The sequence below is a fragment of the Urocampus carinirostris genome, chromosome 1, assembly GCF_059441175.1.
Source record: "Urocampus carinirostris isolate Australia breed hairy pipefish chromosome 1, RoL_Ucar_1.0, whole genome shotgun sequence".
Classification (NCBI taxonomy): Eukaryota; Metazoa; Chordata; class Actinopteri; order Syngnathiformes; family Syngnathidae; genus Urocampus; species Urocampus carinirostris.
This window is the reverse complement of record NC_142349.1, coordinates 56,080,426-56,099,322: the sequence shown is the minus strand read 5'-3', so window position 1 is coordinate 56,099,322 and position 18,897 is coordinate 56,080,426. Positions and strand designations below refer to the sequence as shown.

At 37.9% G+C, this 18,897-nt stretch overlaps 1 protein-coding gene and 1 long non-coding RNA gene across 5 annotated transcripts in view; one reads left to right on the top strand and one right to left on the bottom strand.

Annotated features, from left to right (window-relative positions):
* The window catches only part of LOC148376331 (uncharacterized), a 50,377-nt gene extending 46,538 nt beyond the window's left edge, over positions 1-3,839 (top strand). For all 3 annotated transcript variants that reach the window (XR_015851592.1, XR_015851588.1, XR_015851589.1), the window contains 3 exons: positions 2,163-2,255; positions 3,071-3,221; positions 3,305-3,839. This is a non-coding gene — a long non-coding RNA (uncharacterized LOC148376331). The remainder of the gene's footprint in view (positions 1-2,162; positions 2,256-3,070; positions 3,222-3,304) is intronic.
* LOC148376330 (fibroblast growth factor 12) overlaps positions 1-7,647 on the bottom strand; it is a 63,741-nt gene extending 56,094 nt beyond the window's left edge. Inside the window, exon 1 of one of the 2 annotated variants that reach the window (XM_088346355.1) lies at positions 7,274-7,647. In XM_088346355.1, the coding sequence (XP_088202481.1) occupies positions 7,274-7,364 (91 nt within the window). In that variant the 5' untranslated portion in view covers positions 7,365-7,647. The remainder of the gene's footprint in view (positions 1-7,273) is intronic. The other variant, XM_088346364.1, reaches the window with a different exon arrangement.
* Between the last annotated feature and the right edge of the window lie 11,250 nt (positions 7,648-18,897).

Here is an 18,897-nt window from a genome sequence, read left to right as displayed (position 1 = left end):
TAACCCTAATTGTCCTACCTATTCTGACATGACTTTATGGTATTTTTTATAAAAAGATTCGACTTATTAGGAAAGGAATTTTAAATAAACATTTTGAATTTTCGTTCTACCTTTATGATTCGGAAGTTTTAAATCACGTCCGTTTCGGGGGCTGTTCAGAAATGTTTTCTAATTTTAGTGATCTGATTCTTGACACAGATGATCAGTAGGGCCAAACGGACTACTTGCCTACTTGACCCGTTCCAGCTTCACTGGTGAAAGATCTGTTTCAGATCTTAAGGGGCCGGTCACACAGACATTTGCGGCTGAATCACGGCCAGAAATTTCTGCCTTTGAGGCGGACGCCATTGGACGCATTAAGATCGCCATTCAGACGAGATACGGCGGTGCTTAACACGCAGTCGGAAATTCGCGCGCGGGTGGCAGCGCGAAATTATTTGACGCTGCTCAAGACTTCAGAGCGCGGGCACACAGCCTTTCACGAGCGTACTGAGGCTGAACCACGGCCAGAAATTTCTGGCCGTGAAGCAGATGCTGTTGAGCGCTGTTGTACGTATTGAGACCGCCATATAGACGAGATAGAGCAGTGCTTTACTCGCGGTCAGAAATTTTCACGTGGTTGGCCGCGTTCAAAACTTTTGAGCTGCTCAAAAGTTTGAGCACGTGTTAAACCGCGTGCCGCACACGTGGTCAACACGAGGTAATGACGCAGAAATGACGCGGAATGACGTGCTCTGGCCGCGGCCAGAGCGTGCTTACACATGGGTAGGACGGGAAATTTCAGCGGGTAATCGTGGGTGGAGCATGGTAATAGCATGTTCTGCGCCTGTATCGCGGTGTTATTACGTGAAATTAGCGTGTTACGCGTGTGACAGTCAAACGCCTTTCTCCGCGTATAAACAGCGCGAATGCCGAGCACACGTCATTTGTGCTCGTGACGTCAAGGGGGTGAACATGGATCCCCGTCAGCGTAGTTTCTCTTCATTTCGAATAAATCTTTCGGTGCATTCGCAGCTAAACTTTAATTCAGGAACCTTAGCTTAACCTTTTGGTGACCTTAGCTTGGCCTTTTGGCTGAGAGTAAGTGTCCCGGCTCCTAGGCTTTGTAGCGTATTATGAACTGACCGATAACGGATAATGGATAATGAATAACGAAGATAGAACAATAACCCTTAAAACCCCCCCCCAGCTCCTGAGCTTTGTTGAGTATTATAAATTGATCGATAATGAATAATGAATATAGAAGATAAAACAATCGCCCCTAATCTCACTTTTAAGTAATGTAATGGCGAACATATAACTAAAACCACATCGTCTTGCATTTGTTGGAAATGTAATACAACTTAATCCACTCCGTCTTTGCTTTTGTTGTGAACGTAATCGAACAGTAATGCACACCGTATATAAAATCCTTCCCCCCATTGCGTGAACGCGCATTCTGCTGCGCTTCCAACGAAAGCGATCGTATTCTATATAAAACGCTTATTAAAACTATAAAGCGAGATAGTTATAACAAGTGGAAGATCCTAGTCTATATAACGCGTTAATTTAAACAATAAAGTGCGATCGTATTCTACAAAATGTGTTTGTTAACGCGGATGAAAAAGTCAAAAGCTATCGCAGCAGAATGCGCGTTCACGCGAGGGGGTGGGGGGGTGAGCCTGTTGCGTAAGAGTCGGATTTGGGCACAACACCGGCTCGGGAGCTTTTATACCCGTGGTCTACACGAGAAAATGACGCGATGAGGAAGCGAAACAGTCGCCGGCGTCTTTTTTCCGGCCATACCACAGATGAACAGCGGGTTGGCCAAATTTACGCATTTTCCATCCCGGGCAACCACGGGCAAAAAAAAAACGCACAATTTTAGCCGTGAATCAGCCGCAAACGGCTGTGTGACCGGCCCATAAGACCTTCAGTTTTGAATATTATCAATATAACGTTTTCCTCTGGTATCGTTACGGTAGTTTTCGAGTAAGCGACCTAGCCTTGACCCGAAAAGCCCATATAATTACAGGGTTGCAAAATAACTTGAAAAGGTTGTTGCACAGCAGCTGACGACTTTATGTATGAAAAAAAATTATTTGAATCTGTCCAGTCTGCATTATGAGCAAATTACGCTACAAAGGCAGCTCTGGCTAAATTAACCAATGATCTCCTCTTAGCAATAGATTTCGGCGCCTCGTCAATGCTGCTGCTGCTGCTGCTGCTGGATATCAGTGCTGCTTTTGATACTGTGGACCACAAGACATTATATGGTAATATTATTGGTATCTCAGGAACTGTGCTCACATGGTTTAGGTCCTACCTTTCAGACAGGACGCAATATATTAATTACGGCAATATGACCTCTGACAATTTTGATGTCCCCTCTGGCGTTCCACAGAGCTCTGTATTTGCCCCCCCTTCTTTTTAGTATTTATTTGCTTTCGATTGGTGATATCATTCGCAAGTATAATATTAGCTTCCATTGCTATGCAGATGACACTCAACTGCATCTGCAACAGGAGACATTTGGAGGCCTGCCTCATTGGATGTCACTTAATTTTTTGCGCCTTAAATCAGAAAAATAAGAGATGTTGATTGTTGGTCCAGTTCATTGTCATGATTTGTTTTTAAACATTGCTCTGAACCTCGACAAATGTAATATCACCCATAGTGACTCGGTTAAAAAATGTAGGTGCTAGATTTTATCCTAATCCGTCGTTCAGTTAAATGGAAAAAACGTTTACTAGAATAGCTTTCTTCCACATTTGTAATATTGCGAAGATTGCTGTCGCAATCAGATGCTGAAATTAAAATTCATGTGTTTACTACTTCTCGGCTTGATTACTGTAATGTATTGCTCTCTAGTCTCCCCATGTCTAGCATCAAAAATTGCAGCCGGTTCAAAATGCGGCTGCAAGACCTTTGACTAAGAAAAGAAAGTTTGACCACATAAATCCTTTATAAGCTAACTTGCGTTGTCGCTTAAGATGTGACTTCAAGGTTCTCTTACTAACATACAAAGGTTTGCATGGACTTGCCCCTTTTTATCTCTCTCATTTGATTTCCACAACATGTTCCTGCACAGAGCCGCCACACAGAAAATGCCGGTCTACTTGTGACTGCAAGAGCCAAGAAGAAGTCTGCAGGCTCGAGAGAGTTCTCTATCTGGGCCCCAGCACTGTGGAATGCTCTGCCTCCGGGGATAAGATCTCCAACTTCAATGGAAGTTTTTAAATGTAGATTTAAGACATGCTCCTACCCAAAAGCTTACAATTGATGCCCACCCCATACTTTTCTTATTCTGTCTTTCTCCCACTAGCTGGCTGCTGGTCACACAAGGAGGAAGGATGATACGAGATGAGTCAGCAGACAAGCCCCTGAACCTGAAGCATATCAAAGTCTGCATCGACCAGCCGGCAGTGATGGGAAGCTGCGTGGTTGCTGTCATCGGTTTTTTGGACAATTTTACAGGTTCAAGGTTGCGTTGCTCTCAGGGACTTTTTGGGACAGTTTTACAGGCTTGAGGCGTCGTTGCTATTCTTCACTTTCTGGAAAAGTTTTTACATATTACCTATGTTTTCTTAAATTGATGTTCGCTATGTTTTTATGTACTGCTGCCCAATGCTAAAACTATTGCACACTGGCCATCCTGGAAGGAAGATTACCATTTGTGAAGGCCCTTCTCAAGGTTTCTTATTTTCCCCGTGCTGAGGTTGAGTTTTTCCTTGCCGCATGTTGGTTTAAGATCCGGAGATTGTGTAATTATAACCTGAGCAGTCTTTTGAGACATTTTGTGATTAAGGGCTATACAAATAAATGTGACTTGACTTGACAAGTGACGGTGGACCATCTAAGTCTTCGCACGAGTAAATTTCTGCAGTTGTGAATGTGTACATTTGTGCCCAGAATATTCTTTAACAAAACGTTTGAAGGAAATGGCCATCTGCATCTCTTATTCTGAACAACATCTCATAACCCAGATATAAAAAGAAACACCTATTCTTTTTAAAATGTCATGCCTAATTTTGTGAACAATATAAATTACATTGTAGTCAATGACAATAAAGACAATTCTATGCATTTTATGGTTAGTATATTTTATCAAAAGCAAAGAACCACAAATTTCAGCATACAACATCGCACTTTTTTTCTTTTTTCCATGTATGAAACATTTAAAAGCTCTTACCGTGCTCATTTTGTCACATTCCCTCCAACAGGGCCAAATATCTTTATTATTTATTCCCCTCCTTTCTCTTACATAAGGTGTGAATACCATCGGTGGGGGGCCCTACTTGTCTGAGAGCGAGATAAGTGGGACAAACACACGCAGGCTTTTACCCAGAGAGAGAATAAAGATAGCGGAAGACAGATGGGGTTTGAAATGTCTTTTTTCGGAATAAGCTGTGAGGCTATATGTGAATTTCGGTCTTGGCAGAAATGCAACGTCGATAACAAGCGCATCCATCATTCTTGGGGGGGGGGGTGTTAATAGTTGTGGGGGGAGACTCAGTTGGGGGTCATTAGGATGTGCAGAGTCCGCTGCAGAATAGCCCTATACTGAATTTCTTTATTATGCTGCTCTCTAGTGGCCAATAAAATAAAGTGCAACTATTAAAAGATACAACAAAGTTTTCATCCTCTCGGGTTCATCATGACGTCATCGTCCTTGACTAATATTTCTTAATCCTCATTGATTAACCTGTATTCTTGTGATTTAAAGTCAAATAATTCCCAATGACTCCACTATCTGTCATGTTAACCAAAAAAAAAATATTTATTGTGTGCTAATCTTTACTGTTTATGCTTTTGAGTGGACAATTGGTCGATCATTTCCTGCATTTTTTGTGTTATTTTTGTTACGACGCTTATTTGTTTTTCTAGCACAATAAATAATAGACAACTGGTCTAAATGAGAAATATAATGTTGGTTGTCAAATAATTTTACACATTTAAATTATCAGTGTTTTTACTTTATTTTAGTAAATGTACTTAAGTTACATACATCTTGAATTAAGACAAGATATATGTCAGCCATTGAACATTTTACATATTATGTTATGTATTATATTTCGGAATGGAATTCTGCAGCTTATAAGTTTGTTTTTAAATGTAGAAAAGATAAGGTATAAAAAAATGTCAAAATATTATACCTGGCAGATTGTTTTTGTATTCTTTTTTTATAATAATAATAACAATAAGTCAAGTCATGTTTATTTGTATAGTCCTTAATCATAAGGAGTCTTAAAGGGCTGCACAGACCACAGATGATTGCAAACCACAAAATACTATTACACCATCCCCTGATCTCAAACCTACATGAGGGCAAGGAAAAACTCAAAAACCTCAACATGAGGAAAATGAAGAAACCTTAAGAAGGGGCCGAACATAACAAATAGTGCACGGATATTGTCAAAATGAAATATAATAAAATTTTACTGTGGACTTTATTTTAGGATTATGCTTCTTATTGCACTATAAACATTTGTTTTAGAAAGAGCAAAATAATCTACCATCTAGATAGTTGCGTCTATAATAAATTACATGGCAAAACTATTTTTCCAATTTTCTTGTCAAATTTAAAATAATCATTGTAAAAAAAATGGTTGACCAAGAAAAACTAAATAATCTCAGTCAATTTGACCCATGTTTCGGTTACCTTTTGTGACCAAAATGTCGATGTTTTACAAAACAAACAAATTCTTTCCTTCTCTTTTCTTTATCGCCTTTTCATCTTGTAATTGTGTACTATTATACTCTATATGTTTATTTGTTTAATAGATGTGATCAATCAAACAATGTTATCAGTCAATGGAATCTGCAAATTTGGTAAATATAAAAAAAAAATAGCCAGCTTGTTTTTGGGGGGGTGCAAAAAGATCCAGAGCTGGGTCAAGTTGACCCAATTGGGGTGCGTTTCAATATTCGGAAATACAAATTATTATTTTGAGAGAATTTACTTTCGCGGTTATTTTTGGTTTTTATAGGGGGGTGTCTATTGAAAGCAACGATCAATACAAAAAAAATCACTATTATTCGTATTTTGGTTAGCATAATATGCTTTTAGAACATTCATATATATATATATATATATATATATATATATATATATGTATATAATGTATTGTGTTCTGAGTCGACAGCAGATGCTATCACAGGGGCAGGTTAGGGAGGGCTTTGTGTGTTGGGTCGGCATGACTGTCTGTGCCTGCGACTGGGATAGGCTGGTTTATGCTGTCAGTCAAACAACAGTGTTCATCCCACCCCCAAAACAAACTGTGGAGCACGGTTACAGCTAAGGTACAATTTTAGCAGTTAATTACATTGAAAAATAATCATTAATTTAATCAGACTTTGAGGAAAGTCAGACGAGCGCAGAGAAATGTGTATCAACAGCAGGTGCTCCGTGGATTGTTATCAGGTCTGCATCTGACGTGGTCTCGGGAGTGAAGGCAAGAGCGATACTGCAGGTCAAACCGACTGGCTTACATTTTCTTAAGCCCCCGTGTCCAGCCTGTATCTCACCAATGCCCGATCAATGACCCATGAAACAGATTAACTGGGGTTACAAGTAACGGGACACAGCTACACAGGACAGTTGTATTTAATCATTACAAAGACCTGGCTCAATCTGAGGATACCTGATGTGAGAGTTCAGCTAGACAGCCGCAACTGAAAGGAGAAGCCCCCAAATTCTGTTGTACTTTTGTACAATGACGATAAAGACTATTCATTCAATTACAATTCTGTGTTTTATTTGTAGATCTATAGTTATTATTTTGTTGCAGTGGTAGACTATCAGTCGGTAAGGACGTCATTTGAAAGTAAGTTGGATCCTTGGGGGCTTTTATGGGGCTGTGATTTTCATGTTTTGGGGTGGTTCTGGTCCTTATTAACCACGGTAACCGATGGATGATTGTACAGTATACTCAACTATAGATTGTGGTGCATTGAACTAGGAATACGAGGTATTACATATATGGGTTGGAATAAAAAGTTACCAATGTCATCTCATCGATCATTAGTCACATTCAACCGGTTTATTCTCCCTCGTTTATTTTGATTTCTGTCCAAGCTGGTTAAAAAATTTACAAGTACAGTATAGCGTTCGGGTTCTCCAGCTGCAAATTGTTCCGTGGGCACTTGAACGCAGCACTGCGCGGGTTCAGAGGAGAGAAAATGCGGCGCGCGCGGATACGCACAACAGATACGCAAAGCAACATGCAAAACAGTGCGTTTGTTTGGTGTTGCAGGTAATGGAGGGGGTGTGTTGGGGGGGCTTGGGTCTCACCGTCAGTGATAGTGGTCGACTCCGATCGTTGTCCACAGAAACACTGCAGCATATGCGCTCCTTTTTGAAGGAATGGCCTGAGAATCCTCATTGGTTTGGACTTCGGATGGGAGACCCCCTCCCTCCCTTCTGCCACCCTCCCCTCAGTCCATAGAACCGCTTAGCGCAGGTTCAGCCGGCGTTGCAGCCGGCCTGACAAGGGCACATCCTGCGGAACGCGAACGCATCTTAAGGTGGTCTCGACCCCCCCAGGCCGCTGCCACCTCCTCCGTCCGTCGCTCTTTCGTTTACGGACAATCGTGGTCGTCATCCGCGCTTCCCTCGCTCCATTCTCCGCGTAACGTGCGCCAACCAATTGTTACGGCGCCGGCAGTCGACGTAATAGCGGAGGCACAAAAAAAGACAAGGAGAGATCAGTGGGTGGGTCTGAGTGATGGAGGGGGAAGGGGGGAATGGAGGGCTTACGCCAGAGGTGACAAAAGTAGACTCAATGGTTGAGTCAAGGGAATCGGGAAAAATGCTGAGTAGTAAGGTTTGATTTGGTTGCTCATCAGACTTAATTAGCAGGGTCAAAACAATAGAATCCAGACAAGCAGGCGGAACAGTTGTGATTTAGTGTAGATGGATTTCAATGAATGACATAAGTTTACATTGTCTCATTGTTATCATTCGTCCTTTGTTCGTCTTTGTTTTTTTTTACTGTCTTTGTCTTCTGCTTGTTGTTCTTGTCTTCTCTTCTGTCTGTTCTGTCTTCTTAGTCTTTTTTTGTCTTTGTCTTTGGCCTCTTCTTCTTTTTCCTCTTTGTCATCTTGTCTTTCTTCCACCTGTTCTGCTTGTTTGTGTTTCTCTTCTTGTTCACCTTCTTCTTTTTTCATCTTCTTCTTCCTCTTCCTCTTTATCTCTGTCTTCTTCATTTATTCCCTTATCCTCTTTTTTATGTTCATCTTTGTCTTCTTGTTTTTTTTCAACGTCTTTGTCTTCTTTTTATTTTCATCTTTTATGTTTTCTTTGTGTTCACATTTCTCTTCTTCATCTTTTCCTCTTTATGTACTTTCTCTTCTTCTCTTCTTCATCTTTACCGCGTTCATGTTTGTCTTTGGCTTTTTTATGTTTGTCTTTGTCCTCTTCGTCTGTCTTCTCTTGCATCCACATCCTTTCTTTCTTTTCTTCTTTGTCCTCTTTTACCTTTTTCCCTTTATCCTCTTTTTATGTTCATCTCTGTCTTCTTGTTCTTTTTTCCTTCTTCATCTCTGTCTTCTCTGTTGTCTTCTTGTTATATTCATAAAAATATTGTCAAAGTTTAAAGATTTGCCTACACTTCTATTCAACAGTAAAAATAATAATAATAATGATAATAGTAATAATAATAACAAAGTATGACAAGAAAAAATTTCAAAAATGGATAAATTATATAATATTTACAATGATATAAAGAATTGTTTATTGTTTTTATAATAATTTTAACATTTCGGTCATAATATTGGTAACAAATAATTAAGTTATTATCATATTATATATACATAAATTAAATGATTAATGTCTTATTGTTATTGTTTTTATCTTTAAAACAATTGGTCCAGTTAAAATTGGTTTTAAAAATTGAATTTTTTAGTTAAAGCAATTTGAAGCTTTAACTCTTCATCATCTTAATCCGCAATAACATCGACAACCATAATAATATGGCTTTTTTTCTTTTCTTTCATTTTTGACTTTTTTACTGTAAGCTACTAAATACAATAAAACTCAATGACACCCCTGTCCCCTTTTTTGTTACCCCAACTTCATCTCTTTAAACAAAGTTATGGAAAAAAGTTCAATTTGGAAAAATTGTGCTGCAACACTTGGAGACATACACATTCAATGCATCACACTGCTTACATTAATAAGTCACAATGAGTTCCAAATAACTTTATAAACAATGATGTGATATTTAATGAGTTAATTGAGCATTATATACATGACAAAAACCTTTGCGGCATTCTGCTTCATTCAAATTGCTTCACTAATAAGGTTTCACACAAGCTTGCACTACACACAATATATAATTACGCCGTCGCCGCTGACCTTGGCCTGGCATATTGTCGGTGTTTTAATGAATACAATGTACATAAAAGGATGTTTCGGGTCAGCAAAAACATCTTCACCGCAGCAGTTATCATAAGAAAAAGAGGGCCTGATAAAATTGTGATATTTGACGTTATATTTCCAATTATTTCAGAAGTTATCTAACAAAAAGAGAGCTAGCAATTTTTAGCTTAGCGCAGCTAGACATATAAGAAGGACAAAACATGGTCGGACGATGCAAATAAGTTAAAAACGTCTCTCAAATGGTTTGGTATCTTTGGCCAGTGTACGATGAAAAATTCTCCAGAATAATTTAAGTTAGTTTCAACTAAAAAAAATAAGTCAACTTGTATGACCGCCGATGAATTTGTACAGGAGGGATTACAGGAACAGGAAAACAAAGTTTACTAGGATCTTCAGAATTCAAAGATGTCATAGGCACCCACACATGCTTGACTACACATCCCAGCTAAATAAATTCGAAACACCAACTTGATCCATTTGAACAAATCATGAAAATAAGAAAATACAGGGTATGTCGGAACGCAGACTACCGTTAACCGAACAAAACAAAAACGGAGGACAACATATATTGGACTGCTACCTAGTTCTAGAAGACACCAGATAATGTAACACTAATAACATAACTCCCAAACTTAATTTTTGACAAAATTGAGATTGTTGCCTGAATCAGCCTCCCATAGAAGGCAGGTCAATCAATAGTATTCCAGATCGTAAAACAAACAATCATTTCTTCCTCGTAAACTTATTTCAGATTTGTTTTCTCTTAATATGTTTTTTTTACTTTTGTAATTGCTAAAAATGACTTGTGCAGTCATGTTATTTACAGTGACAATATTTGGAAAAAGAACTACCACTACCAGAGCAAAACATGAAAATAGAAAATGCGGAATATGTCGAAATAATAACAATCTCATACAACACTAAGCACTACAAAATAGGCCCCAAGGAACATAGTTTCACTTGGATAAAACAACTACATAACGTTCCAACACTAACTAGTTCTAACAAAACAAAACATGAAATTAAGACAATGCGGAATATGTTAGAATACGACCTAGTTCTAACTGAACAAAACACTAAACAAGGAGATGCAAGGAATATAGTCACGTATGCAAAGAACACAACAAAATGTGAAAGAAGACAATAAAAAAACACAAGTACACAATAACAATCCATGCCGATGAGACCGTGAAATATCAAATCGTCACAGTAAATAAAACAAATTGAACGAAAACACGAAAGAAATGCAGTATATGTTGGAACATTAACTGCTTCTAATTGAAAATAACTTGAAAAAGGATAAATGGAATAAAAAGTTTTGAAAAAGAAACTAGATTTCATTGAACAAAACATGAAAGACATGTAGGATATTTTGGAACACTACCGCTTCTTGAACGAAACATAAAAGAACATAAAAGAACAAAACATGAAAAAGAGGACACATAGTCTCGCTTGCATAGAAGAACATAATGTACCACCAATAACCAGTTCCAACCGAACAAAACACGATAGGAAGACGACACAAGAAACATTCTTACACGTGGACAGCACAAGTGCCATGATAATGAGACTATGAGAAATAAAGGAGGCGGACTAACTAGATCTAATTGAACAAAAACAGGAAACAAAGAAACCACAGGATATCTCTCAACAGAAACTAGCTCTACCCGAACAAAACATGAAAGTAAGACCACCCAGGATATGTAACCAAACAAAATATAAAAGAAGCGCGCAGTGATCAACTACATAATGATCCCATACTAACCAGCTTTAATAGAAAAAAACATGAAAGAAAGAAACCACATGTAAAATCGCACGCATGTACACAACAAGAACGAGAGTGTCATGACGACGAGACCATTGAATACAACGTGGGCACACTAACTAGCAGTAACTGCACAAACTCCATTCATCCTTTTATCCGGCAGCTTCCATGAGTTCTTACCGGCATTTTTGTCCCCCATCTCCCTTCCTGGTGATCCCTGGACCAGGTTCCGTTGCTTGAGAGAGAGACCAAAAGTAGCGGTTGTGAGTCCAAAACCCCCACCCCTCAGGAAAGAGCTGCTCTTTGAGGCTGAACAGTGACCTCAGGTAAAGTCTCTCTCTCTCTCTCTCCCTCTCTTTCACGATTTCTCTTGCTCACTCAGACCCCCCTCTCGTAAACGAACTTTGTTTTCATCCTTTTGAGTAAGGTTGCTTATTAAAGTCCATAAGTCACAAGCCATCGATTAATCAGATAGACGACTTCTTTTCCGGAATAAATGACAAAACATTGGTTTTATTACAATGTCGTATCCCCAAGCGGGGGATTGTATCTCATAAAAAGCTGTAATGTTTGGCCAGCACCGGAGGCAGGTGATCATTTTCCTGCCAGGTATTAATATTTCATGGAAGAATGCCATTGATTCTGGGGGTCGATTTCATAATGTGGCGGTTATGTGATCTGGCTGTGATGTAATATCGTGTGCACTCAAAATTAAGTGAGGACTATAGAAATGTGTTAAGACTGTGATGCATTTCTGAATGCTGTTTAGAATTTTGATTTCTTCTTCATTTTCTTACCCTTTTGGCAGACGGTTTTGCTCATTTTAAGTACGTTTTCGCTTAACGGTCTGGAATGAATTTATGTTTCGGCCCCACTAAACGACTGTGTTCGTACGTATGACGAGTTATGTCTCTAAGAGGCTAGTCTGCTAATGGTCGATGTAGTGTAAAATGGTGCTCCGCCATTGGCTTGTGTTACTAAATGATGAAGATGCTGATAGGTTATTGGCTGAACTCCTACCCATAATGCCTTTCTTTCTCTTCATTCAGTTCAGAATCTAACGTGCTTGATAAAAGACGTATAGGGGTGGATGATACCACACTACATGTTTTGTATTATTTTTAAGGCCGTATTTATCCATTGAAAATGTTTTTACGAAAGTAATAAAAAAATCTTAAAATGATCAAACAAAATCGATTTTTTTCAACTACATCACAGAAAACCAGAAAAAAATATCTTAAAATAAATTTGAAACAAATAATTAAAGTAAGCCAAATTATCTGCCAGTGCGGTTATCTTTTTATATTTCATTTTGAAATGTTTCTGAATATTTAAATGCAACGCTAATAAAGTAAAAATTATAACGATGAAATAAATAAACTATAAAATAATGTATTTGATTTTCTAAATTGGTTTCATTATGTTAGAAACTCCATACTTTGTCATTCAATAATTCAATATTTGATTGACACTAAAAAATGTCAACAGAATTCAAAAAATGCAAGGTACTTTGTAATTTCCGACCACTAGATGTCACTGTATTGTGTAATGCAATTGAAAATGTGTGCTAAATAGCACAAGGAAGAATATAGACTGTGGGGATTTTGGGTTACTGGGGGTACCCGTAGCAGCAAGATGGCAGACAATCGAGTCAGTTCCCGTAGGTGAGCCTCATATGTAAAACAAGTACAGATTTCTCAACCTATGAGTATTACAAAAATGCAAATTTAAATGACAGTTCATGTATTTTTGCTTATTATTCAAATATAGTTTTTTAATGAATCATTTTTTTACCACTAAATAATACACAATTTCCCTTTGCATGTTTTACTCACTACTGCCGCTTGTGGCTGAAAATGTAACTACAGCTGGTGTCCAGCTCCAAAAAGGTTTCAAGTAATACATTTTTAATACTTTCATTCAGAAAAGGAAAACAAAAGCGCAATGGTGGCTTTGTTTGATTGTATTAACTCCAAACGGTGGAGTCGGGGGTGAAAATGACAGAAAAACAGCGTCAGTGTGTCCATTGATCGGTGTCAGAAAACAGGCCCGGTCAGCACTCGAGGGAGTCGACTTCTCAGCTCCGCTTACCTCTGTCCAAAAGATACTTGGCAGACTCCGAGGCTAACGTATCCCACTCGGGCCTGCATTGATCAGAACAACTTGAACTCTTGAAAAAAAAGATGGCGGCGCACATTTCTTACTGTTTTCTTGTTTTTTCTTACTTGCCTCCTCATATCTATCTGACTTAATTTTCCTCTATGTTCCTGCTTGAAACCTTTGCCGGAAACCGCCTGTCTACTACATGCCTGACCAATAATGCCTAGAGTTGTCAGAAAATCTTTAACTTGGGACTTAAAGTAGATTACAACATTTTCCATGACTTTAAAAACACCGACAATATCCTGAGGAACATCCATAGACAATCTTTCACATTGGGTAGAGAGTGGCACATGATTTTCTAGGCTGTGTTGATGACTCTCAGTAAGGTTCTCCTGTTTACCGCCTTGCTGCACACAAGACTTATCTTGCCCGTGTATGGAAAAATGCAGTGTTTTAAACATGCAGTGAGCCGCTGTAGCAATATTTGACTGGAGATAATGTATCGTGGGCGCACATGTGTTGGTCAGTTTAGGAGGAAACAAAGGAAAAAAAAGACCCACCATGCACGACACAAATTTGGTCACCTAGCCCCCATTCTCAGCAATAGTCAAGTGAGGATAACGGCCAAAAGAGTGCAGTTGAGTGTACGCGAGCTACAATAGCACGCTCTAGTGGCCCAAACTGAAAAAAGCCCTCTGCTGGCCACTGCTCTCAGCAGTTATAGTCAACTAGGGTAATGGTTCCCGGCCACATGGTACTGATCATTTTAGTTGAAATAAAGAGAAAGAAAGAGCCGCCATACATGACACAAATTTGGTCTCTCGGCCTCTGCTCTCAGCAATACTTGACTGGAGATAATGGATCACGGCCAAAGCATTACAGTGGTAGTAGTAATAAAGTTCTACAATGAGACGCTTTAGCAGTAATGAACGGCTGTTCTCTTACCATTTTTGGTATTTTGTCCTTATCATTGTTGGTACCTGTCCTTAGAATTATTGGTATATTATTGTCTTCGTTATCGTAAGTTTGAAATATCATTTAATTTCTTTAAATGTTCCCTTGTGGGGAATGGTGCTGTGTTATCGGTTTTAGTTTAAATACGTCTTCACTGCAAGGAAAAAAAATAATTTGTGAGGATTATATTTTATTATTGTATTGTACAGACTCTGCCCTAATTAGGAACGAGATAGGTTCCGCTCGATCGTTCTTAAGTTGAATTTGTTCGTAAGTTGCTTCAGTGCTATATTTTGTTTGTTTAAGATTTGTATAAGTAACCTGTATTGGTTTGTACTAAAAAATATACATTTCATAAAATAATATGCTCTATAAAAGATAAATAAAGTGAAGTTTAACTTACTTGTGGAAGATGGGCTTCCAGAGTTACGCTACTTCCTCCTCCGTGGTAGAAAGTGGGCGAAAAAAAGCCATCCAGCCATTTTCTCAACCGCATCAATCTGTCTTATTCTACTCTCATTTTTTTTTTAAAAACGTCTCGCCTCTTCTTTACACTTCACGCCTACCATATGGAATGGATGCACGAGATATCAAGTTATTAGCATGCTAGAGATACAGTGCAGTGTGCATACACACTAACTAGGAAGTAGAAGCCGGATTTCGTCTTCGGAGTGGATGCTGGGTGACCTCTCAAAACACCATCAGACGCCGAAAGAAGCACTACAGCAATGTCCTGTACTCGGAAAAAGGTGCACACAATACAAAATCTTACTTACAGTAATGTCCAGATATTTTTCGACATCCCGAAAAAATGTTCGTATCTACCATTTTACGTAAGTCAAATGGTCGTGAGTAGGGGAGCGTCTGTATACTTTTTTTTTTGTTCAAATATGATAATGTTTCCGTTGGTTGATGCTGTTTTTTATTGTGTGTGCTGTTCTCAAATAAAATCTCAATCAATCAATCAATGTAAACTACATTCAATTAATGACAATCCTGCTATTGTATTCTATTCCGTCATTCAGAAAAAAACAATCAACTAGAACCTTGAATCCAAAAGTCACCGTTATCCCTTTTCAACGTGCCCTCTCAAATAACCATCACCCTTCACCATTATGTCCCGGTCCAACCCACGGGATGATGTCGTCAGTAAAGTATCGTCTCACTCGGCAGGGCGTCCTTGAACCTGAACGGAATCGGAAGGGGCAATGCTTACTTGAGTAGACGTACATCAGGGGTCTCAAATTCGTGGCCTCCAGGCCTTTTGCAGCTAGCAAGATGATAGTTTAGGGCCACGCTATAATGTGAAACCTTAATACTTGATAGGGACTCTACCACCGTGCACCATAGTTAGCCGGGATCAAAATTGGGACCATTTCACAATGTGTGAATGTGCTTATGTGTGAAATCTAGAGGTCGGTGGCATGCTACAGCCGAGTTAGATGAGCGGCCATCTTGGCTACTTTAGCCCCGTCAGCTAGCATCGTTTTGTTTTGAGATTTTCAGTGCAACAACAAATGTTGGGAGTTCATTGTTATTTAGTGTGATTTATTGCCTTTTTTGACAATTATAATGGGTTCAAGACAGTTAGTGCTAAAGAGGAAAATTGTGAGAACAGCGATCGTTGTGACAACAGTGATCGAGATACAAAGGGAGAATATTTCGCCATGAGAGAATGTGTACGAGTGTCTGCCATCGAACCCCTGCACAAAAGTAAAGTGAAGGCTTTAAAATAGTTTTATATTTATGTCTTTGTTGTACCCTCACTACTTTTTGCTTCGAACTTTGTGGCTTCAGTGCATCGCGGGTTCAAAAAATTCTATAATCCATTATCAATGTTTGATTATCGCTCCAAGCGGGGTCGGCAGAGTGCATTTTTGTTGGCCGTTGTGGCTTTTTGTTGCTATTCTCTCAGTACAGTACTCATGCAGCCATGATCCATTATCCCCAATTCCATATTACTGCAAGCAGTTGCCAGCAGAGCGGATGTTTGTTGGGCCTAATGGTTCTTTTACTTGTTAAGTCCACCAAAAAGTGAACTGTATTATAATTTCTTCTTAATTCTTATTATATAATGTATGTTGGCCTGGAGAGGGATGGTTCCACAAGGCTGAACTTTCCTAAGAAACACCACACGAAATGGTGCCCCTGCAATCCTAGTGGTTAAGGTATCCAACCAACCAACCAATCATATATATTTTTAAATCTTACCTTGTGTGGTAACAAAAATATTGGAAAACAGTTGAATGCTTTACGAGAACTTTTCTCATGGAAAACACAATGCAGCTCAGAAACATCCAGACCCTAACTTTGGTAAGCCCCCCAGTTTAATTGAGTTCCTTACCCCTAACATAAATATATCACTGACTATGTTTAATCATAATTTTATAATTTTCTCATAACATCGGTCATTCGTTTATTTAATCGTAATCATATGACTTAATTTATTTGGCTGTGATTATACAACTTTTCCATTATTCTAGTAGTCTTGCTTTGTGTTTTGTAGCCAGATGTGGCCTTAAGTGTTTTAAAATCAGCGCCAGTTGGTACTTGCAAGGACTGATTTGGAGAAAGACTGTATGAGTACTTTCAGTTTAGTTTAATGAGAAATTACATCTTTTTAGTTAAATTTCTGCTCCATCACAGCCTTTCGGTTCGTAAAAGAACGTGGTAAGCCCTTTACATAATTGCGCTTGTGAATTACTACAGCTGTTGTCTGTATCTCATTTGTACCCAGAATATTCTGTAAAATAAAACCCGCTGCTCATCAGCTTCAGCCTTTACTTTGCTAACCCGCCTTCTTGACTCCCAGAATCAAACGAATATACGGGGGAAGAAAAGGCGATTTACAACATAAGCAAAAAGGAGCAGCTTTCTTCTCTGCTGACGTGTTTTGCAGATGTGGCCTTGGAAGCGAGCCCTAGTTGGCTCGTCTGCCGACACTGCAGTGCAGTGCCGTTGCAAATTCTTGCCCCCGAATTTCAGAATCCGAGGCTAGCTTACTGAGAAGTTTGTGCGACTTGTCCAGATGCCAAGGGCGATGCCCGACACCATCAATAGTGCTCATGAGCATCAAATAATCACCTGGGTCAGTTGTGGCTTTGTGCATTCGATGTTTAGCAGTGTTGGGGAGTAACGGAATACATGTAACGTTGTTAAGGAATTATGGTACCAGGAAATTGTAATTGTATTCCATTACAGATGCAGAAAAACGACATACCGTTACAAATTACAGATGAATAGAGTTAAAATAAGGACTACTTTGCAGAATTACAATTCTATTCAAAACTATGTTTACAAATACATACTGCGCTGATAGATTAATCGTGTCCATCATTATTTCAATCACAGAGATAAGGTTTACACCCGGCGAGTGTACGTCATATCAAAGTCCATATCTGTTGGGAAGATCTACAGATTTTGTTGACTAGCTCAGGAGGTAAAGTGTCGTCTTGGGATCAAGAGGTCGCAGGTTCGATTCCTGGCTCCTCCGTGTTATATGTAAAAGGATCCTTGAGCAAGACACTGAATCTCTAATGCCCCCGATAAGCAGGTAGTTGCCCTGCATGGCTGACGCTGCTCTCGGTGTGTGAGTGTGTGTGAATGGGTAGGTGTGAAGTACATTGTAAAGCGCTTTGGTAGGTCTTCAGTGACTTGAAAAGCGCTATATAAATGCAGACCATTTACCATTTAGTTAATTTTCAAAATTTTGCTGATTATTTTGGTAATTTTGATAATATTATACAATCTGTCATAACTATGGTTTAGAAAAATATAAGTATTATGTTTCTTATTTGCTAAAACAAAATTGTTTCAAAATGTAATTAATCAATCAAGCTAGTTTTCATACAATAAAAAAGTATTTCATATGAGAAGAATTATCTGCCATCTGTGATGTTAAATGATTTTGATAATTTCAACAATTTTTTTTAAATAATACCTAAAATAAAATGAGCCAAAATTATGTAGTTATTGATTTTGCTTTTTCTTTTAAAATTACTATATTTATTGATATATATTTACACTATAATGAAGATAATAATTTTTTTCCCGATTTTCAGATAATTTTGCAATTTATTTGTATTTTTAATATATCGAAAAAATATATGACCAAGTATTGAAAAAGTTTTTTTAAATTATTATTTATCATTTGACTATATTATATTACTATACTTCTTATTATATTATTATACTTCTTATTGTATTTTGTTACTATATTTCTATTTATATATTTATTCTATTTATATATGTATTCTATTTATATTACATATTATATATATATATATATATATATATATATATATATATATATATTACATATATATATATATATATATATATGAGGCAAATCATCAACATCTGGGATGTTAGATCATTTTGCTTATTTTAATTTTTTTTCTAAATGGTGCATAAAATTAAATGACACGTCAGTTATTGTTTTTTGTTAATTTTTGATTAAATTAGTCATTTTTACCAATATACGTTACGTTTATAGACAAAATAATGTTCCAACTTTGCTATTTTTTTTACTTTAAATTACAGCTTTTCATTATTTTCCAAAGTTCATTAAACTATTTTAAATTATCGTAATAAAATATAACATCAGCTATATTCAACATTTTTGTGGGAACAGAAATCTTTAGAGTAAAATATGGGAAAAGTAAATATGTAGCTTGGTTTACAAAGAATCCAAATCCAAATGTCTAATATGATT